At 37.3% G+C, this 24,244-nt stretch overlaps 1 protein-coding gene across 1 annotated transcript in view; it reads left to right on the top strand.

The window, feature by feature from the left end:
* Positions 1-24,244, top strand: part of PIR (pirin) — a 120,663-nt gene that overhangs the window by 24,142 nt on the left and 72,277 nt on the right. The window contains exons 4-5 of the mRNA XM_032285962.1: positions 2,712-2,804; positions 22,770-22,853. Coding sequence (XP_032141853.1) covers positions 2,712-2,804; positions 22,770-22,853 — 177 coding nt within the window. The remainder of the gene's footprint in view (positions 1-2,711; positions 2,805-22,769; positions 22,854-24,244) is intronic.

Genomic DNA, 24,244 nt, shown 5'->3' with positions numbered 1-24,244 from the left:
AAAAAAAAAAAAAAAAAAAAAAAAAAAAAAAAGAAAAAGAAAGAAAATATAAGGATTGAAAATGAAAAAAAAATCCCTTGTTATTTGCTAATGGATATTGGTTGAAATATTACTACCAAATATTCACTCCTTCTCTATAATAGGATTTTACACTCCCATCCATTTTTAGGTACATTACCCATGAGACATATAGGGAGGAATTAAGTGCCCTCCTCTTTGACTTTGGGCCTGGCCGTGTCACATGCTTTGACCAATTGGATGTGTTAATGTGATTGTGAATGGTTGACTTGACTTGCTTTTTGCTCCTGCCCTTGGCTATGGGAACATAATGCCCTCCATAGTGGCCACTGTTTCAGCTTGAGTCCCAGAGTGAGAAGACGTCAAAGCCAGCCAGGCCTATAAAAACCCAGAGAAATTGCAGTCTGCCACGGCTTTAATCCAATGCAAGACAAAAACATTCTTTTGTGAACTATAAAGCAAAAGTTTATTGATAAATACACTGGTGATTTGAACATCTACAAAGAAAACCCAAAAGAAGCTACAGATGAATCATTCAAATTAATTAAGAGCTTAGCCGTGTTCAGAAATCGCCTAGCATGTTTCTAATTTCCAACAGAAAACTGTTCAAAATATAATAAATAAATGCTATTTGCAGAATTCCATTAAAAATATAAGTAAGCTAGAAAAATAATTTTTAGATATATGTAAAATCTTTATGGAGAAAATTATAAATCCTTATTGAAATATGTTTAAAGACCTAAATAAATGGGGATAACCATGGTTATATTGAGGAAACACTGAGGAAAACTCAATATTATACAAATGTCAGTTCTTCACAAATTGATCCATAGATTAAAGCTAATTCCAATCAAATGTTCAAAATTTTTCTTCACAGGATTTGATAAATTTTCTAAAATTTATATAAAATAACATGGTCAAGAATAAGCAAGACAATCATAAACATGTGTTGATGATAGCCAGATCTGTTTCTACCTCTCATTTGAGCTTGAGATTGATCTTTAGTTGCCTGCTAGCCTTTGCATAATATAATGTGCACTCAATATTAATAGTTCCATTTATATAGGTAACATTTATATGGATATCTCAAATTCAGTGTGACCTAAGATGAAATCATCATAGCTACTTCAAGGCAGCTTCTTCTATTACGTTCTTTTTGAGTGCTGAATGGCCCAACCATCTTCCCCGACATCATAGCTAAAAATATTGAAGTCAGTTAATGCTCTTCCTTTTTGTCTCATAAATATCTACCCAGTCATTTAACCACTCTCCATCACTACCACCATTGCCTTGGTTCTGGCACTTGCTTTTGTTCAGACTATTTGAGATAATCTAGATATTCTTTGTCTGCTGTCTTCCTTTACCAAACCATCTTCCACAGAGTGATCATTCTAAATCTGATCATATCAAACTCTGATGAAAACTCCCATCACCTTCAGGATAAAACCCAAACTCCTTTAAGATTTGTCATCCATCATCTGCCCGTGTGTTTCATAATTCCATATGCATCTTTTGCTCCAACACAGTAGTTTCCCTACAGTTCTTCAAGCATGCCAAGCTGTTTTTCTGCTCTTCTACCTGGAATATCCTTCTTTTTCTTTTCTCCCATCTACTTGGTTAACTCAATTATATACTTCAAGAGAGAGATTAAGTGCCATTTTTCTGATTTTCCTGAACTTCTCTGATCCCATCCCACTCTCATATGTGTAAAATTGTCTTCCTCCAAAGCATTTATCATCTTGTTGCAATAATTGATTTTCTAGTCTGTTCCACTGTAAGATTGTGAATCTGTTTAGGATACAGAATACATCTTCTTTGTATTTGATTATTTATATTTTAGATGATTATAAAATGTTTGTCCACTCTTTGTGCTTCTCATAAAATGTCAACTCTATAACATAATCCATGAATCCTTGTGTGTATGTGTATATTAGTCTGTTTTCATGCTGCTGATAAAGACATACTTGAAACTGGGCAATTTACAAAAGAAAGAGGTTTAACTGGATTTAAAGCTGCATGTGGCTTGGGAGGCCTCACATTCATGGTGGAAGGCAAGGAGGAGTAAGTAACTTCTTACATGGATGGCTGCAGGCAAAAAAAGAGAATTTGTGCCGAGAAACTCCCATTTTTATAACCAACAGATCTTGGGAGGCCAAGGTGGGCAGATCACGAGGTCAAGAGATTGAGACCATACTGGCCAACATGGTGAAACACCGTCTCTACTAAAAATACAAAAATTAGCCAGGCGTGGTGGTATGCTCCTGTGGTCCCAGCTACTCGGGAGGCTGAGTCAGAAGAATTGCTTGAACCCAGGAGACAGAGGTTGCAGTGAGCTGAGATTGCGCCACTGCACTCAGCCTGGTGACAGAGCAAGACTCCGTCTCAAAAACAAAACAAAACAAAACAAAACAGCAACAACAAAATAAAACCCTCTGATCTTGTGAGACCCATTTACTATCACAAGAACAGCATGGGAAAGACCCGCTCCCACGATTCAATCATCTCCCACCAGGTTGCTCCCACAACACATGGGAATTATGGGAGCTAAAGATGAGATTTTGGGACATGGAACCAAACCATATCAGTGTGTATAAGTTCTCCCTGAAAGCAATTTTAGTTGTAAAAAGTTGCTCATTGGCTATGCTTATGGCTTAAAAGACATACCTAATCTGCAAATTTTATTTTTATTTCAGTTAAAAAATCTGGATCCATTTTTACTGTTTGATGAATTTAAAGGAGGTAGACCAGGAGGATTTCCTGATCATCCACATCGAGGTTTTGAAACAGTAAGTACAATAATTTGACTGCAGAAGTGTGTATTTCGAAATATACCTCTTTCTTCTAATAGAAAATTCGATTTTAAAAGCAATAAGTAATAGGTTAAAATTCATTTGTAAGTTACAGGCTATTTTACATTAGATATACTCAAATGTAAATATTTACCATTTTTAGTATTCTTTGAAATTATGCCATCAAAAACATTCCTATTTGAGCAGTTAATAAATTGGCTTATTAAAATATTTTTGTAATTAAAATAATTTATTGGGAATAGAATAAACTATTTGTGATTAACATACTTTTATGTAGAAAACCTGTTTCTAATCATGCCACTACCCTGCAGTCTGGGCAACAGAGTGAGACCCTCTCTCAAAAAAAAAAAAAAAAGGAAAAGAATAACCTGTTTCTACACAAGAATATTTAGATGTGTGTAACCTCCTGTAATATTATAAACTCCAAGAGACAATCCAAGAACTATATGAGTATTTATACTAAATTCTAAGGAATTATAGAATCAAGGGGCCTGAATTTAACAGCCTAAAAATTAGGATTCTAAGGACGTACATATACATTTACTAGTTTAATTGCAAGAGTTAGAGATTCTACTGAACACTTAATGTTCAGTTTTAGGTAGATACAGATAATATTGTGGCACTTTCAAAGATTCTGCTTTTTTTCTTTCGCTGGCTACAGTCAACAGGGAACTTTCAAAGATTCTTATTGTCCACACACATATATTCTGTGGAAGTTCAGGGATACTTACTTCCTAGTTACAAAGTTTAGCCATCTACTCATGAGAACAACCTGTATTCGTAGGGAAAAGACCAGGGCTTGTTAAAGTCTTAGTATGTTTGTTTGTAAAGCCAATTAGTGAATGAGTAAATATTTATTGAAGGCTGGTGACATGCAGGCGTTGGTGTAGGGTGATCTTTTGTATGTTAGGGTGTGTTGTGTATTGGGAAGTGTGGGCAGAAGGCAGAGGGAGGGAGCTAAAAACGGTGAGGCATGATCCCTGCTTGCCTCCTATGCAGTCTAATTAAGGAGGTTAAAGATGTATGGGAAAGAGGCACCACCACAATGTAAAAGGAGAATGAACCAAGAAGTTTCTGGAAGTAGGATCAGGGTAGTTGGACTCTTTTCCCTTCCTCATTTAGCCATTCACCTTCCAGTTCCCTTCTCTGCTAACACATTGAAGGCACTATGGCTTGCTTTGCAGCAATAACGGAAGCCATTCCTTTCACCTACCCTACACTCGTGCTGGATTCTGACCCTGTTCCTGGAAGACGTCTCCACTCTGTGCTCTTGCTTGAGCTGCTTCTTGTCCACTCCATTCCCATAGCTCCACTTACCACCTTAGTAATCTTTCAAGGTCATTTCAGATATCACCATCTCCATCAAGTTTTACAAACAATCCCAAAAGGATGCACTTTCTCCTTCATTTTGTCCTCATCACATTATATTTTACCAGTCTCATGCACATGATGCCTTTTTAATGACCTTGATTGTATTCTATCTGTCTTGCATTAGAATTGAGGATTTCCTCAAGCTCCCCTTACATACCCAAGAGGACCATAAATTGCTTCAGCTGAGATCATTCTCTGTGTTCTCTATGTGGAGCTACTCAGTAACTACTGCTTGAATTTAATTGGATAATAAAAGAAATGGTATTTGTTGAAGACAATGAATATATTAAATAAAATGAATGATTAAATATATTACTTTCATTTCCATTATGGAAAATGCTTTCTGTGTGTGTGTGGGGGGGGGGGAATGCTTTATAAATATAAGGTACTCAATTTTAAGCAGCTCCCTGAAGGAGTGTAGCTGTAGAATATTGGTGTTTGGCTCTTTTGATTAAGAATTTTCCTTAAAACTGTAACTGTAATTATTTCTGAGTTCATTTACTTGCTAAAATTTATTTTTAACCCCCAAATCAATACTTGTGGTGCTTTTGTGGTAATTCGTGGACATGTGTAGAGTGGCAAAAAATTTGAGCTGCCCAGTGCACACATTCCCAGCTGAGGTTGAATGAAGCGATGCCCTTTTTCTCTTGTTTCACAAGAAAATGTCCTTTTCACAGTATATTTAGTGTCACTTTTTCCACATTTTTGTGCTTTATGTGAGTAATTTCACTGTTTAAATGGCTCACACGCACAATACACTAATGCTGTCTAGTGTTCCTAAGTGTAAGAAAGCTGAGATGTGGCTTACAGAGAAAATATGTGTATTAGATAAACTTGATTCGGGTATGAGTTGTAGCACTGTTGGCCTAGAGTACAATGTTAGTTAATCAACAATATATGTTAAATAAGGTATCTTTAAAGAGAAATACACATAAAACAAAGTCATGTATTGACCAACTGAGCAAAATATTGTGACCAGAGGTTTGGAGGAACACAATCCTGTATTCATTCTAGGAGCAACGGTCTAGTATTCTCTAATTCAGTAATCATGGCAACTATATATGACATTTTTCTATAAAAATGATGAGAATAAACTCTATCAGTTTTCCCCAGGAGTGTAGGTAAGCCAGGGACTCAAGTGGCAAGCCATTATCTCTTAATGTGAGCTTTAAAAGCCTGAAATTTAAAGCCAGGCCCACTTGTCTCTCATCACCTTCCTGGAGCATTTTCTAGATTATACAGGCTTGTAAATTTTGAAAATGCTGACTAGGGTAAAGAACAAATTTACCTGTGATATTAGTGCACCATCCAGAAATAGCTATTGTTTTTATTTTGATATATTTTCATTCAGTACTTTTTTTCTGGTGCTATGCTATTTATGTTTTGCATCTTTTTGTTAACTTAGTATTATATCATAAGCATTTTTAAATATTGTTTAAAAAACTAATTTTAATGCCCTCATTAAGCATCTGCCATGATGGTTGTACCAACTGATATAACCACAGTGATGTATACTGAAGGTTCCTGTTTGCCCGCAACATCACCAACAGAAATGTATTTATTTGATTTTTCTTACCTTTGCCATCTTAACAAGTGAAAAATAATGCTGTATGATAGTTTTAATTTATATTTCTCTTATTTGAGTGAGGTTGATTTTCTTTTCATTTTAAAACATTCATTCACCATATATATTTAATATTCTTGGCTTTTTTTTTTCCTGCTGGGTTGCTGGTATTATTTTTATTGTTTTATAGAAGCTCTTCACATATTAAGGAAGTCAGACCATTTTCAGTGACAGGAATTGCAATAGTGTTAAGAGGGATTGGGCTTGTTTTATATGCCTGCAGAGATAAACCTTTGAATACAAAGCACAGATACAAAATAGAAGGAAGAACTTTGTAACAGTTAGTTATGCAAAGATAGAATAACTAATATAAGCATGCACTGGGGCAATAAGGCATGCACTGAATGGTCACATAATTGATGCGTTATCAGGATCTAGGTCCTCAAAATAGTGATATGCTGGAGCTCACATTCATTTATTTTTTAATAAAAATGAAATTATACCTTACTAACACATGAGTATAAAATGGAACTAATATACATATTTTGAGTGCGCACTCACATTTATTTAAACTGCTCGTGATACATGATCAAAGAAATGTGGAGAAGATTATTCTATAAAATTCTCATTATCTCAGGTGTGACCCATGAACCAGCAGTGTTATTTGCAGTCTCAGTCTCTGCTTCAGAGCTCTGAATCAGAATCTACATTTCTACATCATCAAATGATTGACATACACATTAAAATGTGAGAAATGCCGGTCTAGATGATCTTCCAAATCAGCAATACGATTCTATGAGATAGCTAAGAGAGAGAACCTGATTTTACTGGGCTAATGGCTAATCAATTTTTAAACTTAATTCTTTGGTTTGAATAGCTATATATATTCTATTAAAAATTTGCCTGAAAATTGAGAAGGCATATTATAGGGAAGAGGTACAGCTAGTGATCACAAGACAAAAGGAGAAATGCATTCAGTTTTTCCTGCCACGAGTTTGTGCTCTGGGAAGGATTGTTTTTCAAAAGGCCTGAGTAGTAAAAGGTGAAATAATTTTGCAGTTACCCTGTTTCTGGTCAGGCCTGATATTGTGGTTTATTTAGGGCAACTTTATTATCAGAAACAAAGAATGATCTGAGACATGGGAAAGTCCTGTTAAAGTTTAGCTCGAAAAAGGAGGTACTTGTAGATGGGACACCGTTGATGAACCTCTCACTTACCCTGGGAAGAAACATGTCTTGTGCCTTTTGAAATCATCCTTAAATGATAGCCTCTAGACTTTCCTGGTTTTAGCACTGAAAGGCTCCTGTCCCCAGGAACCTCTCAGTCCTGAGCAAACTGAGATGATTAGTCACTCCTCTTTAATTAAATTTAAGAACTATTAGGAGGAGAGCATCCTGCTTGCTTTGCAAGGACCTTTTAGGGTGGTCTTGTCTACTGTGTTCTCAATTAGGCTGAGAAGTGTTTTTAAAATTTTTTTCACTACAAGCCTCAGCAAGTTCTTTGATTTTGTTCACGAGAACAAAACCACCCTGTTTCCAAGGGCTCGCCCATCAGAAAAGCCACGCTCATATTTACTGGTTGGTAGCCAACAGCGTTTGCATGCAATGCCCGAACAATACCCAAGAGAGGAAGGGAAAGGTCCTGGTGATTCACACCTAAAACTTATGACCGGATTCAAACCTCCCACCTCGCACACAGCCTGTTTTTTTTTTCTAGCTTGCTGTGTACCACTTTTAAAAGCAAACCATACCATCAAGGCTGGGGAAAAAAGGCGTGATTAAATTAAACATCCATTTTGGAAAACCAGGAAAGGATACTTTTTCAATATCATAAAGACTCTCTGTTGTTCAGGGAGCATCTTTTGTTATATTTAACACTGAGATCTTAGCTATAGTCCTAGAAATATGAGAAAGAAGACAAGACCGTCTACCAGAGCCATCACAGTTTAATATGGTTCTGGAAACTTTGAAGCTATTAATAAGTAAGAGTTACAGCTGTGGGAAAGGAGGAGAAAAATTGTTTGTAGGTAATAATAATAAAACTCACAGTGGCTGAATGTGGCTTTGATTGATTATATGATTGGAGGAGGGAGGAGGGCTCAGGATTTGTCCTGAAGTTGTGATTACAGTGAAGCACATAAATCTTAGCATTATATTCATCTGGCATGATTTGAGAGTGAAAGTAACAGATATAAGAAGGAAGCTGAAGCCACTTCCATTCTCAAGACACCCCTTGGCACCACTGTACCAAGAATGTCAACCAAAACCTATTAGTAGATATTTGGATGTAAAATAACTATGTAAAAATCAATAATTCTCCTGCTTAAATGCAATAATCAGATATAATGGGGGTGTTAAAGAGAACTAAATATGGCCTGAGAAGGACTCTGTACTTCTATATTTGAGTCCTTGTAGAGAAGCCATAACCTAACTTAATAGACAAGATTGAAAACCTAACTTAGGAGTATATGCCTATAACAACAGCTGAGTCTTGGCTAATCCTAGCCACCATACTTCAACCACTCATACACTGCTGGGTGTTCAAACAAGACAAATGCTTGTTTGAACCAATCCAGCTGTTTTTGTATCTCACTTCCGATTTCTGTACGTCACTTTCCTTCTGTTGTCTATAAATTTGTTCTGACCACGGGGCATCCCTGGAGTCTCTCTGAAACTGCTGTGGTTCTGGGTGCTGCCAGATCTGCTAATAATTTTTTTTTCTTGGTCCGTTAAACTCTGCTAAATTTAATTTTTCTGAAGTTTTCTTTTAACAGGGGAAAGCATCGTACTCATAATGACAGTAAGAACCCGATATAATTCCCTAGAAAAAAGTTATTCTCCTTTAACCCAGTAATCCTACTTCTATGAATCTAATTATTTCTGGGAAAACACCAAAGTAAGAAGAAAGGCTTATTATCAAATATTTATTCTGGTACAGTTTAAAAAAAGGATTCAAAATAGTAGAGGAATAATTATGTATCTAGAAATTATAAGAAAATTGTGATATATTCGAAAGATGGAATGTTATGCAGCATTATCTATAAAGACAAATATTGTAGCCAATTTAAATATTAATCAATCATGAACTGTTTAGATTGGGGTTTTTTTCAACCTCCACAACTAGTGACTTTTTGGGTGCATAATTCTTTGCTATGGGGGCTGTTCCATGCATTGCAGGATGTTTAGCAGCATCCTTGGCCTCTACCACCTAGGTACCAATTGCATCTTCCTACACTCAGTTGTGACAATAAAAAGTGTCTCCAGACATTGTCAACTGTCCTCTGGGGGTGTGAGAGAGGGCAAAATTATCCCTGGCTGAGAACCAATAGTTTAAACATATGTGTCCAATAGCATGGCTTACTGTGTAGTCATTAAAGAGAATGACATGACTTGATAGGTCCTAATATAGAAAAATCTTGATGATATTTGGAAAGTGACAGAGGCAAGGTGCAGAATTGTTGTGGCGTAGTGTAGGATTTATATAAAAAACAAATGGCTTATTACCAAGTTTATTGTGGGGAAGATGGATTATTATAATGAATGATTATTTCTACAGACCACCCTGATGCAAATAAAATACATGTTATAGGACCAAAAGAAGATGATGTTTAGAGAGAAAATGAACACATGATAACAGGTACAAATATGTATTTACAAAGCTTTTTAAAAAGTAGTGGTTGGTTAGGTGCGGTGGCTCATGCCTGTAATCCCAGCACTTTGGGAGGCCGAGGCGGGTGGATCATGAGGTCAGGAGAGCAAGACCATCCTGGCTAACACAGTGAAACCACATTTCTACTAAAAATACAAAAAATTAGCTGGGTGTGGTGGCACGTGCCCATAGTCCCAGCTACTCGGGAGACTGAGGCAGGAGAATCGCTTGAACCCGGGAGGCAGAAGTTGCAGTGAGCTGAGATTGTGCCACTGTACTTCAGCCTGGATGACAAAGTGAGGCTCCTTCTCAAAAAAAAAGTAGTGGTTTATAGTATATTTATAGGATTGTACAGTCATCACTGCTGATTCCAGAACACTTTCATCAGCCCAGAAAGTAAACCTGAACTCATTATCAGTCATTTCTCATTCTTCTTTCCTCCAGCTCCTAGGAAACACACTTTCTGTCCCTATTTATTTGTCTATTCTGACTATTTCATATAAAAGGAATGATATGGTATGTGGCCTTTTGTGTTTGGTCTCTTTCACTTGGCATAATGTTTTCAAGGTTCATTCAGTTTGTAGCATAAATATTTCTTTATATACCTGCCTAATATTCTATTGTATGGTTAGACCACATTTTGTTATCCAATCATCCATTGGTGGACACTGGGGTTGTTTCCATTTACACCTTTATTCATGGACTTGCCTGGATTATCTCTGAAAGGACCCTCAAGAAACTCGTAATATGACCTTTAGGGAAGGTTAGTGGGTGACAAGGGAAAGTTGTAGACAAGATCGTTGGTTTTCACTGAACCATTTTTTTTTCTCTTTGTACCTTTAGAATATTTAGTTGTATTTGTTAATTATTTAAGAAATTCATGTGTTCAAAATTCCTTCTTTGCACACCAGCCATTCAGATATTTAAAGACAAACTGTGCTCTCATGGTTAGTGAAGGACATGATAATCACTTGTTTTCCAGGAACTCTTACTGAGGCCTCCTACTTGGGTTTGCTCTCTCCACATAAAATGGATCTTACCTATGTTCTATTCCTGTCAACCAGATAAGCTAATAATATATGCCAATGTGTAACAGGGATGAGAACTTTCTCTAAAAAAATTTGTGCACCATTAGAGAGGCCCATGAGATTTAAGAGTGCCTTAAATCAAAAGCATAACTTTCTCCTCCACAACACATTCCCTAGCTGAAAGGAAGTTAAAATAGTGAGTGCACTCATGAGTTTGGAAGTGGAGGCAGAGGACTTTCAATTTACATGAAAGTTAGAAAATAAGGAGGAACAAGATGGGGATAGTTGAAGAAGTTTCATGTTTTGAGGCAGAAGCTATCCCTTCTAACAGAAGGGTCTGGGAGGGCTTCAGGGAAAATGTGGCCATTTAGTAAGGCCTTAACCAATAAGTAAGATTGGACTCCGGTTAGTGGAGGTAAAGGTGAAAGACGGTGTGGGGATATAGTAGAAACAGTGAGTAGTCTAATTCGGCTTGCAAATGGGATCTGGAAGGGTGGGAGGCGGGCGTGGGGGTGTTGTAGGGTCTAAAGTTTTAGGATGGGCCATTACTGGGGAAGGACTTCAAAGCCCAAGGTTGATCTCTAGCTATGAACCAATGGACAATATTTCACATCCTGAAACTGTCAACTTACAATCACGTTAAAGTAAAACCATTTTTAGCCTAAAAGTTCTGCTTTTTGTAGAGTGCTGTCTGTGTCAGTGGTTCTCAACAGGAGGTGATTTGTCCATCTGGGTCATATGGCAAATTCTACACTTGCTGTTAACCGAAAGCCCAAGAAGCTACTCATTTGGCAATTTCTGTAGTCATTTCTGAGTGTCACAACTGGGGAGTGCTACTGCCATCTAGTGGGTAAAGGCCAGGGATGCTGCCAAACATCCTGCAGTGCACAGGACAGTTCCCTCAGCAAAGAATTAAAGCCTGGTCTGTGTTAACAAGCATAGGTCATAAGAGGGAGGGTAGAAATATAACTGAAATATTCTTTGAAAGTAGCCCAAATAAATTCCCAATAAATTTCCCTGTACACCCCACTCACACCACATTGCAATTACAAACAAAAACCATTCATGTCTTAAAGGCTACATTCCAAGAGTATTAAGTAGAAAAATTGAGTGGGGTTGTGGGGAGGCATGGTGGCTCATGCCTGTAATCCCAGCACTTTGGGAAGCCAAAGTGGGTAGGACCACCTGAGGTCAGGAGTTCAAGACCAGTCTGGTTAACATGGTGAAACCTCGTCTCTACTAAAAATACAAAAAATTAGCTGGACGTGGTGGCGGGTGCCTGTAATCCCAGCTACTTGGGAGGCTCAGGCAAGAGAATCTCTTGAACTCAGGAGATGGAGGTTGCAGTGAGCTGAGGTTGTGCCATTGCACTCCAGCCAAGGGTAACAAGAGCAAAACCGTCTCAAAAAAAAAAAAAATTGAGTAGGGGGAGATGTAACAAAGACTATAAGCCAATCATTAAAACATTATTTTATGTCACCAAATATAAAATAAGTCTTTTCAAGTGAAATGAAAAATAAGTCTAAAATAAATTAACATAGATCATTATATGATAAAAAAGCTTCATGCAAATCATCAACACTACTAAGAAAGCTATTTCAGAGTCATCCAATCAATAGACTCTTAGAATCACAGGCCTGACCACACAGGATTAAACTTGAAGGAAATTTGCCATGCAATAATATTAACTACTGATTTATGAGAAACTTCATCTGTTGATACATTATCTCTAAGCCTCACAACAACCTTGAAAAGTAAGAATTGTTATCCCCCCATTTTACAGATGAGGAAACTAAGGCTCAGGGAGGCAGTGACTTGCGAAGTTCACACAGGCCATACAGAGCAAGATTTGGTGGGCCCATCTGATCCCAGGCCCACACTTGTCCACTCTTCTTTGCTACAACTCCTTCTGGAACTAAGTTCCCTTTCTATATATGTCATATTTTCTCAATACGTTGGCACATTCAGATGATTAAAAGATTTTTAATACCATTAGAAATGAGACTGTACAGATGACGTCAATCATAAACTATGAATAAACACCCCATACTCCTTCTGCCACTCACTTACTGTAGGACCTATGCTTTCATGGTCCAGGGATCTGAATTTTCCTACCTGTAAGTGCAAAATAGTGATCTCACTTGTCCTTTAAACTTTTAGTAAAATGAGGAAATGGATTAGGTTGATTGTACCTGGCTATTTAAGGGCAATCATTTAACTTACTATAAAGGGCAATCATTAACTATAGCTGCAATACTGTTCATGATCTAGTAGTAACATAATAATTAACAAATTCATGTTTTTAATTGCTTATAACTTGCTACAACCTAATTTTCCCCTTTCCATATACCTTTTCTCCTCACCTTAAATTTTTCCTCCAAATTTCATCTTTTTAAGACCCACTTTGGAGGATTCCTCCTCCACGAATTACTCCCTCATTCCTCTCAATTCTTTGTCACAATTAATCTTTCTTCTGTGTTTCCACTGGATTTGCTTGTACTTCTCTTTATCTTTCATTTCTCTTGTCTGCATATTTTAGCGGTTTATCTTCTGCTAGAGTGGTAGCTCCCTGAAGGTAAGGAAGCAATGACCACTGTGTTCCTTCCGGGTGATTCCTGACTTCCTGTTTGTGAGTTTGTGATGACATGTTATCTTGAATGGGCCAGAATGAAAGAAAGAAAGAAAAAGAAAGGGGAGAGGGGAATGATTAGCAAAGTAGTGGGCCTTTCCTAGAGATAAATTTATTTTATTTAAAAGACTGTTCTTTATTCAGAATTGCTATTCTTCCTTGGTTTGGTTACTAGAATGCCATTTCTTTTATGAAATGATGACCATAATAGATGACTTTTCCCTTTCACAATCTGAGTTTAAAAGCTGGCACCACCACCCACCATTGAGGAGTATTCTATAAAATACTTCACCAGTACTCTTCAAAATTATCAAGATTATGAAAAACAAGGAAAGAGTGAGAAACTGTCACAAATGGAAGAAACCAAGGAGACATGATGACATGGATCCAAGACCAAAATTGAATATTCATAGAAAAACTGGTGAAAGCCACATAAGTGATATACTTTAGTGAATGGCAATGTATATACATTGGTTTCTTAGTCTTGGTAAATGCTCCAAGGTTATGTAATATGTTAATGCAGCAGAAGTTGGGTGGAGTCTCCATACTATCTTTACAATTGTTATGTAAGCTTAAAAATTACTCCAAAATTTAATGTTTATTTTAAAAAGACTAAGGAAGATAAAACATTGGCACCCCTCTCTCAGATCTCTTTATTATAAAATGTTTTATTGCTTCTTGATGTCCAAAATCCTGGGGCCTGGGGCCCAGTAATATCAAGTACAATGATCACATTCACTAAAAGTTTGAGAAATTAAATTTACAGTGAATCGAATCAGGGAATCATTATAATAATGTACCCATAAAAAGGTGTCAGCTGCTTAATGAAATTTTAACAAAATATTAAAAGGAAAATTGGCATGAGTCTCTCAGATCTATCCCTCTGTAAGACCCCTGTGAGTCCCAAACCTGCCTAAGACCATATGTACAAACAAGTGTTTTCAGGCACTTCATTCTTAGGTGTCTGCCTTAACAACTTTTAACTGGAGACTGTACTGAGCAGAAGAACTTCCCTGTACACCACAACACAGTGATCCCTTAATGACTACACAGCAGCCTGCCACAGTGACACACAGTCTTTAAGCAGAGAAGCCATGCATGTACTACAAGACATATTTAGTAATCAGTGGATCTATTGGCAAGACAGATCTGGTTTGGTGAGGTTTGATTTTAGGAAAAAAATGAGCATACATAATTTGTGTCAGCAGAGGGCTCTCTTAAGCAACAATAGTTCTGACTACCCATTTTTCTCCCTTGGGTACAGAGAGAACACTTGGGTATGTGGAAATTTGGATAGTTATAGAAGTTAGCAAGCCATTCCCTTCAGGCCCCTTCAGTATAACATGGAAATTAAAACAATGGAAATGAACATCCTGAGCACCGTTTACCAGATGTAGGTGGTGCCAGTTAAGAAGTTGGGCTGCTGATTACATGGGGACCCAGGAGTAGCTTGTCGGAAGAGATTCCTTAAAACGTTTATTCCTGATCTGGGTTTGAAGGAGAAGGGGCATTCCTGGTCCTGGGGTCCTAGAAGCAGCTAGAAGTTTCTGAGGGAGTTTGCAATTCAGCTCTCTTGAATAGCTAGGTTTGGGAATACGATTATTATGAACCTTGATGTCCATGTCAGAAATTTCAATCAGAGTGAAAGAAAAAAATAGGTTTGGGAGACTTGAGAATGGGAACAACATAAAAAAAGAGACAAATAAGTCAGTTGTTCTTTTCTTTGTAGTTAGATGTTAGGTGGAACTCTTTGATATCCACACCAAAGAAGGATTTAATGATCAACTCATCTCAGGATCCTGTGGCTTTGGGATCTTCCATAAACCTCCTCCCTTCACTCAGAAATTATGAGGCCTATTTTCAGCTTTGTGTATATTAGCAGTAGGACCCTTTCTTTGCCTGAGATAGCCAGTTTGCCTGAAGCCATTGAAGTTGGCAAAGTCCTCCTGTTACCTGTATGAAATCCCTGCAGTTCTGGCTCCTATTGCAATTGTCATGGGATTTCTCCTCTGAGACAAGCCCTGTTCTCCCAGCACGAACATGATAGACAGTATGCCGTCAGCATTTGTGAGGCAACATGGGGGTCGGGGGTGAAAATAGTTTTATTCTCCAGGACAGAAAATGTTGGTTTAGATCCTTGTTCTGCTATTATTAACTGTAACCTTAATCTCACTAAGCCATGATGTTTTCATCAATTATATATAGGTGATCACATATTTCCAGGATCAGAAGCTTTGTAAATGTTGAAATGCTATGCAAATATAAGATGCTATTCATCCATCCATCCATCGATTGATTCATTCATTCATTCAACAAATCTTCAGTACCAGCTATGTGCTAGGCACCATTGTAGCCAAGTTAAAAAAGTCCCTGCCTTCATGGGGCTTACATTCTCTTAATGAAGACAAACAATAAATGAATAACAAATAATTACATAATATAGTGTCCCATAGTGGAAAAGCTAGGAAGAAGAAACAAATCATGGTAGGAGGATAAAGAATTGACTGATAAACTAGACCAGATGGGCTGGTTGGAGGTGGCCTTTCTTAAGCAGTAACATTTTAATAGAGGCCTGAGTGAAGTGAGGAGGTGAACCATGAGAATATTGGGGGTGGGGAGCTATTCCAAGAAGCATGAGTGAGGATCCATGAATGGGATCTCTGCCCATGGAGTTGTGGTGGCTGTGCCAAATTCTAGAGCTTCCTCGACACCTGTTAATGGCCAGGTGCTTTGCATACATTACTCACTTAGTCCTTACCATACTTGGAGAGCTCGCCTCCCAGGTCCATTCTGTACATGAGGAGACTGAGCCTCCAAGAAGTGAAGGGACTTCACCCTGCATGCCAAACCTGGTAAATGGCAAACCCAAGGTTTGCACCACAGCCCCAAAGCTTGAGTAGTTTTTGGAGACAGGGCCACACCTTCAGGGGACAGGGTGGAGTGAGTCTCAGAAGCACTGGTATTTCTGCAGGATGGTGGCAGGGAAATGTCAAGGCAGGACCTGGTAGAGGTTGACAATACTTGGATTTGTCCATTGGACGAATACCTGAACCATGTTGGTTATCTTTTTCTTTTTGTTAAAACCACCTTTTGGAACTTGTAAAAGTGCTTATGTGGGGTTGGGATTGGGTGAGTCAATTTAGTGGGATGATTTTCCAGGTTTCTACTCGAGTCATGAAAACATTTTTGTAAAATAACTTGAGTCCTTAATTGTATGGATTCAAACATCCTTGAAGACCAGTTAGCAGCTTCTATTATGCAATATGTTCCTTGCTGGCATCTCTCATCAGCCATGACCTCAACTCATGTTTTGTTTTGTTTTTCTCTTTTTCCTACCAAGCCACTAGTAGACAAAAATAAAAAATAAAAAAGCCACCATTTTAAAGCAAATGGAAATTAAAGGAAAACATAGTTTTCCCTATAATATAAACGTTTTGCTTTGAAGAAGAGGTCTTGCATCTTATTCTTAAACACTGAATGAGGTACTACTCAGACTCTGCCTTCTCAATACCAGTCAGAAAGAAACAACAAACTATATTATCTCATGCGTTGTAATTCTTCAGAATTAATTTATAGCTCCTCGAGGTACACCTTTCCTAAACTTCACATAGCAAGTGACACTTTTCTTTCATCACTATCGTGTGTTTTCTCCTTCTGCCCCCAGACACAAACACACAAGGAAATAAGAACTGACAAGGAAGCAAAACTATTTAGTAAAGACCCACGTAAAGAACTAGAAGGAGGAAAAGAGGAAGCAGGGCAAAGAAGCATGTCAAGTGCTTTAAGAAAACACCTGTTTCAGATTACAAATTTCTTACTTAATTAGACACATGCAACTCTTGAGTTTAAACATAACACTCACAATTTGTCAGCCACCCACGGCAATTCTCCAGGAGTTTGTGATTATGTAATGCCCTAAAAAATCATCTGGATTGTGTCAACTCTCAGAAGTACTGCTTCAGTTTTTAAAAAACTCCTCTATAGACATTAATTTATATGTGAGGTCCCAGTCTAGCATTTATACTACTTAGCAAATAAATAAATAAATAAAAGATTATAATAAATAAAAGGTCAGTGGTTTCCTTGGTTTCTGACTTTCCCCCCCAAAGGCTGAAAGTATGGTTTTCTTTCTTTCTTTTTTTTTTTTTTTTTTTTGCTTTAAGTAGTAAAAAGTAGGCATTTTGTATTCAATAAAACTTCATTGACCAGATTTCTCTAATTCAGGTTTTATGATATTTAGGATAGGAGCAATGAGGTTTAATTGTATAACCAAGGAAAGGAACATCCACACTGCAAAAGCAAAGGAAAGGGGGGATAACTGTTTACTGAATCTTTTTAAAAAAGTGTTGAAATTGCTTCCTAGAATCAAATTTGGAAAAAAAAAAATCTTGGTTCCCACTTAGATTTCATCTTCAAATGAGTCATACTCACCACAATTTACTTTTTAAAGTTGCTTGACATATTTTTAGACAATTAGCAACCTGAAAGCCCTTAGACTTGGATAATTGAAAAATATTTGGGAATGGAAAAGAATATGATTTGAAAGGGACTCCTTTGAGAACCCAAAGGGGAGCTTCAACCCAAACAATGGAGATTGCCAGTAAAGAAAATCTGGAAGCTTTTGTTTGTCACCTTACATTTTTAAGCTTTGTATTGGATCCTAAATGCTTTGTTCCTATTCTGACATAAGCGCTGTCTGTAAAAATTGCAGGTTTTTTCCACACAGTAACACATGTGAAAGTTGGAGCTGCATTGTCCTACATGTAATATGGAGTTACTCTTCTGATTCTGTTTTCCCTTGGGTCTCACTGCCTTCCTATCCAGCTCCGGTTCACTTAACCAGGGAACAAGATATTCATCAGCGTCTATGTAAAAATAAACTATCCCACCTACTTTCAGCCGCTGATTAGCGGCAGCATCTTCGTTTTTTTCCAAAATAAAAAAATAAAGTTGTTTCCATTGAATAAAAGTCAATTATTGCATAAAATTCAAACTAATGGAAAAGTGGAAAGAAGCATGTCTGAAATTCTACTATCCGGAGATGACCACTGTTCACATTATGATGTATGTTCATCCAGGTTGTTTCCATTATATAAAAGACAATTATGGCAGAAAATTCAAACTATTGGAAAAGTGGAAAGAAGCATAGCTGAAATTCTACTATCTGGAAGATGACTACTGTTCACATTGTGATGTATGTTCATCCGGGCACCTCCATGAATACTAACACAACTGGATATAATTTTATTTAAATGAGTCCATTTAAATACATTGTTTCATTTGTCCCCTTTAAACAGAATTGCTGTTCTGTAATCTGCTTTTTCAATTAAATAATCTTTCATTTTATTCTGTGTCAATAGGTAAAGATCTAGATCACTTTTTAACAGTTGCATAATATTCTCTTATATGGCTACTCCGTAATTTAGTTGGTGCTACTTATTAACCCATCGTCCAGAATGTCCCTGTCTTTTACTATTACAGTAAATGTTGCAGAGAATAGAGTTGTGCAGAAAACCTTGTATTTTTGTCTCCTTAGATTTAAATCTCAGAAGTGTACTATTTGCATTTAAATCCTTCATCCATTTGGAATATGTTTTTGTATATAGTGTGGGATTACTGTCTTTTCTCATATGGTCATTTGTTCCAATATCATTCACTGGAAAATACATCCTTTCCCCACTGGTTTGAAATTGCTGCTATCATATATTTATTTCCCATACAAATGGGTCTCTCCTGTCCCTGTGCCAATGTTGCATTGTGGCCATTACCATAGCAAGTTCCCAGATGGGGGTATTAGACTTCAAACCTAGAACCTCTAATTTTTGTAGCCATCTGCCTGTGACCTGCTGGGGTAAAGGTCCTGCCTAGGTTATTCTGTTCACAGTACACCTCAACGATATTGTTCTGCAGGATGAAACATGGAGAGTCCTCATGTCAGCCAGCCCTGATTTGCACTGTATTAAGTGCTCTATAAATATTTTGTTTCAAGAACTGGCATCCAATAAAGTTAGCTTATGAAGAGTTTATTATAAACCTACAATATAAAATGTCAACAGCATGACAGTAGCAAGGGTTTTATTGCTTTTGGTTTAGGTTTTAGGAAGCATAATAAATAATCTCTTGTTCTCCCAGACTGAATTCTCAACCAGTTGAGAAGATAAAGGAGTAAGAAAGATGGCAGACACAAAAATACCTTTATTTCTGATAAAGCTGATATTGGAGAAGGTGGCTTATATCTGCAGGCAGGTGGGCTTCTGAATATTGCACCTGAAAATAAGGCAGACTTACTCAGATCTCACCAGCTGTGCTAGACCCCTGTAGGCTACCACCACAGGTGCTAGTCCTCTCATAAAGGCAAAGAGAGAAAGAGGATACTTGCTTTCTATGCATAGGCTAACTATCAAGAGGAGGGAGAGAGGAGGGGGCTCGGCTCTGCAAACTCAATTTCTACTTTCAAATCTACCAATCCTACTTACTATACGTCTTCCTTGTGAGAATATAAGCTTCATGAAGACAAGTACTGTATTTGTCTTCTCCACTTTTTTAACTCCCAGCACTGTACTTAGGACATTATAGGACATCAGTGAGTATTTGTTCAATGAATGTTGTTGGCGCACTTACCTACTCAATATATTATTTTAAAATTATTGTATTATACGTTTTATATCTGTGAATTGATATCTTATTATTATGTCCTAAATACACAAAAGTATAGGGCAAATTAATAAATAACCATTGCCATTTATGATTTTTAAAACAACTTTTGGAATTTTCGTATAAAAAAAGACTAGTTAGGTCTACTTTTTATGCCTTAGGATAAAGCAAAAACAGCCTACAAAAACAATCTGGCTTTGACATATTCGATGAGTGCTTGTATAGAGAAAATAACAATTTTGTTTGTGTAAAACAGCAATATCTGATGTATATGCTGAGAACTTCATAAATATTTTCTCTGCTCTTGCCTCCTGTGCATTTTCTTTTGTTTTTCTTTCTTCTTTAAATCTTATATTTCCACTCTGTGTGTGTGTGTGGATTTAGGGATTCGTTGGTAAAAAGCATTACTTATTCTGATTTAAATTAGGTCCGGCTGCATAATTACGAGAGATGTTGGGATTGTAGTCAAAGACTACATTTTTTGGTTCACTCATTTAATAATGGTTAATAAAATTTTAAAGTAAAATATCCAAGACTAAAAAGGATAAACACATTGTTTTAAAGAAAACGTTTAGATAGCTAATGTACAAATATTCATCCAATAATGATAATGTAAATGTTAGAACTTATTTCCCTTAAGCTTAAGTTGGGGAGCCACACGTGCTTTGCAGATAAATGTGGTTTTGCACATGCCTTTCAGAACTGTTTAGGCTGATTGGTATTTCTTGCAGGAGTTACAGATACATTTTCCCAAATGCATACAAAATGGATGTCGAATCCAAATAGATTATACAAAAAGAGCCCATGTCCTGACACACAACATTTTAAGCTTTAAGTGCTAAATTATATATTTCAAATAACAATGTTACCATGTGCCTGAGGTAATTTAAAATTCTTGCAAATTATTTGGTATCTTTTAATCTTTATTTGCTAGAGTAATCACAATAGCCTTAAAATGAGAATTTTAGGGTTCCTTGATTTTTCCCTTTAGTAGAATAATAAAATGAGAAGGGTTTAATTTTCTTCTGCTTTTTAGAGTTGATATGAGTCTTGTTCTACCAAAATGTACTGTGATTGCAGAAAGTCCTGGGAAGATTTTTCTATCCACACAAAATGCCTACCATAGTTGACTACTGATTTTCAAATTCATTCTATCTAAATCTGTGCTGTCAAGTAGAATTTTCTGTAAAGATGGAAATGTTCTATAATCTGCACTATCCTATATGGTAGCCATTAGTTAGATGGGGCTTTTGAGCACCCAAAATGTGGCAGGTGCACCTGAGGTGCTAAATTTTAAACTTTATTAATTTTTTGTTTATTTGTTTGTTTGTTTGTTTGTTTTGAGATGAAGTCTTGCTCTTATAGCCCAGTCTGGAGTGCAATGGCGCAATCTTGGCTCACTGCAACCTTCACCTCCCGGGTTCAAGCGATTCTCCTGCCTCAGCCTTCTGAGTAAATGGGATTACAGGCACCTACAACCACGCCTGGCTAATTTTTTTGTGTTTTTAGTAGAGACAGGACCTCACATATGTCATCCCACACACTTGTGTGAACAAGTCTTGGTAACAAGGACTCTGCTGGTTCAAAAGGAACTGGCTTTCTTTCACTCTGATCTCCAGGGCCCACCATGGCAGGGCCATCATCTGCTGGGCTGAAGGGTGAGTAGGGTCTCCTTTCACTCAGCTGTGAGCTTTGGCAGGCTCAGGCCTTTATCTGCTAGGAGGAAGGGTCACCTAGGTGAAATTCCCTCAAAGACATAAGGGTTAATGTGGCCCTGTCACAGAGATTCTTTCTTTCGGTTTACTCCTCTTAGTTGCTCCTGACACTTTCCTCAACAAATTTTCAGTGGTAAAAGCAAACACCTCTTCACAGCTACCCAATACCTACTTTTTCCAGCTTTATTGAGGTACAGTTGACAAATAAAATTGTTTATATTCAAGGTGTATAATGTGATGATTTGGTGTGTCTGTATGTTGTGGAATGATTACCACAATCAAGCCAAGGTATCCATTGTCTCACAGTTACTTAGTTTCGTGGTGAGAGCACAGAAGATCTCTCAGCAAATTTTAAGTGTACAAGACATTACTATTAATTCTAGTCACTCTGCTGTGCTTTAGGTCTTCAGAACATATTCATCTTGTCACTGAAAGTTTGTATCCCTTAATCAACATCTTCCCATGTTCCCTACCTCCTGACCCCTGGTAGCTCCCCTTCTACTCTGTTTATGTGAGGTCATGCAGTATTTGTCCGTCTGTGTCTGGCTTATTTCACTTAACATAGTATCCTCCAGGTTCATCCGTGTTGCTGAAAATGGCAAGATTTCTTTCCTTTTTAAGGGTTAATAGTACTCCACTGTGTATATGTGCCACATTATCTATTTATTGTTCAACAGATACTTTAGTTATTTCCATATCTTGGCTATTATGAATATGCTGCAATGAACATGGGAGTATAAAATAACTCTTTGAGATAGTGATTTTATTTTGTTTGGATATATACCCAGGATGAAATTGCTGTGTCATGTAGGAGTTCTAGTTTTCATCTTTCCAGGAACCTCCATATTCTTTTCCATAATGGCTATACTAATTTATCATCCCATCAACAATGTATAAGGATTCCCTTTTCTCCACATCCTCACCAACACTTGTTATCTTTTGACTTTTTGTTAATAGCTGTCCTAACAGAAATGAGATGATATCTCATTGTAGCTTTCGTTTGCATTTTTCTGGTGATGTTGAGTACCTTTTCATATACCTGTTGGTCATTTGTATGTCTTCCTTGGAAAAGTGTCTATTCAAGTCCTTTGGCTATTTTTTTTTTCTTTTACCAAAAACTGTTGAGACTATTCCATGTAATGGCTATTTTTCTTTTTAATGAAAAGGAACTCATGGAATGGGAGATAGTGTTTGCAAACTATATTATCTAATAAGGGATTAAGTTCCAAAACATACAAGGAACTCATACAAGTCAGTAGGAATAATTAAATAATAATCCAGTTTAAAAAATGGGCAAAGGATCTACTTTTTTTTCTGTTTGTTTTTCAAAGGTATCCTACCTTCTGGAAGGGGGCAGCATGGCCCATGAAGACTTCTGTGGACACACTGGTAAACTGAACCCAGGAGATTTGCAGGTATGGCCAAGGACAAGGAATTGCTGGTGGTTCAATGGTCTCTGGGTGTACATGCTTGATCCTGCCCACTTCCAGTACATTCAACCTTTCCACATTCTCTCTGTTATATTCTTGACTACTCCCTTTCTACAGATGCTTTCACTTAGCCTGGGAACCACACAGGTCTCTGATGTTCTTATTTCACACTTTCCTTTGCCCCCAATCACTTTTTAGTCCCCACCTAGTCTTTTTCTTACATTTCTCAAAAGAGTAATCAGGAGTGATATCCCAACTTCCTTATCTTCCATTCGTTTTGTACTCACTGAAATCAGAGTTGACCTCTCAGTAGCCCCCTTCCAAACCTTTGCTGAAGCTATTCAGGTAATGATCACTTGTGATGTCTCAATTGCCAAATTCAGTAATTGTTTTAGTCCTCATCTTTCTAAACCTCTTTGCTGCATTTGAGACAATTTATTATTTATCTTCCCGCTCATTTGCAGGGTTAGGCATTATCACTGAAGACAATGACCTCGAGCCCTCCATCATCTAGTCTTGCCTGAGATATGTTACAATTTAAATCACCCAAAATACTTGGGTCATATTTGCCAGTTTTGTAAGTTAGAACTCTATAGCAGGTACTTTCTGGGATTATATATATGTTTTGAGGAATGATAAATTCACATATTTGAATCATAATATTTCAATGAAAGTGAAATTTAAAGACAAAAAAGCAAAATAACAAAGTCGTGGTGAAAAGTCAATAGTAACCTCTCACTGGAGCAGAACATGAAACGAAGACTGCTTGCAAAGGTAGATATGATAACTGGAAATGTCCTGATCATGGAAGTGGTGACTTCTGCCGTCTGTAACATGGAGCTGCCTAGCAGCCATATGTGTGAGGCATTGGTCAACACTTCTACCACTATAACTTCACATTGACTAGGATGATGATTGCGTAGTGTCTTTCAGTTTATTCAGAGTTTTCATATGCATGATCTCTTTGTGATAAGTATTACTATTACTATTATTATTATTGTTATTATTTTGAGACAGGGCCTCACTCTGTTTCTCAGGCAGTAGTGTAATGGTGTGTTCATGGTTTACTGCAGCCTCGACCTCCGCAGCTCAAGCAATCCTCCCACCTTAGCCTCCCTAGTAGGTGGGACCACAAGTGTACAACACCGCACCTGGCTAATTTTATTTTTTTGTAGAGACAGGGTCTCATTATGTTATCTAGGCTGGTCTCAAACTCCTAGGCTCAAGCAATCTGCCTGCCTTGGCCTCCCAAAGTGCTGGGGTTACAGGCATGAGCCACTGTACCCAGCCCAAAGAAGTGTAATATTATTCCTATCTCATTTTTTCAAATGAGGAAATTGGGATTTAAAGATTTTTTTTTTTTTTTTTTTTTTTTG

This window comes from Sapajus apella, unplaced genomic scaffold, assembly GCF_009761245.1.
Source record: "Sapajus apella isolate SASKATOON/1434 unplaced genomic scaffold, GSC_monkey_1.0 scaffold17, whole genome shotgun sequence".
NCBI classification, from domain to species: Eukaryota; Metazoa; Chordata; class Mammalia; order Primates; family Cebidae; genus Sapajus; species Sapajus apella.
Note: the sequence above shows the minus strand (reverse complement) of the source record. Positions and strands in the feature narration are given on the sequence as shown.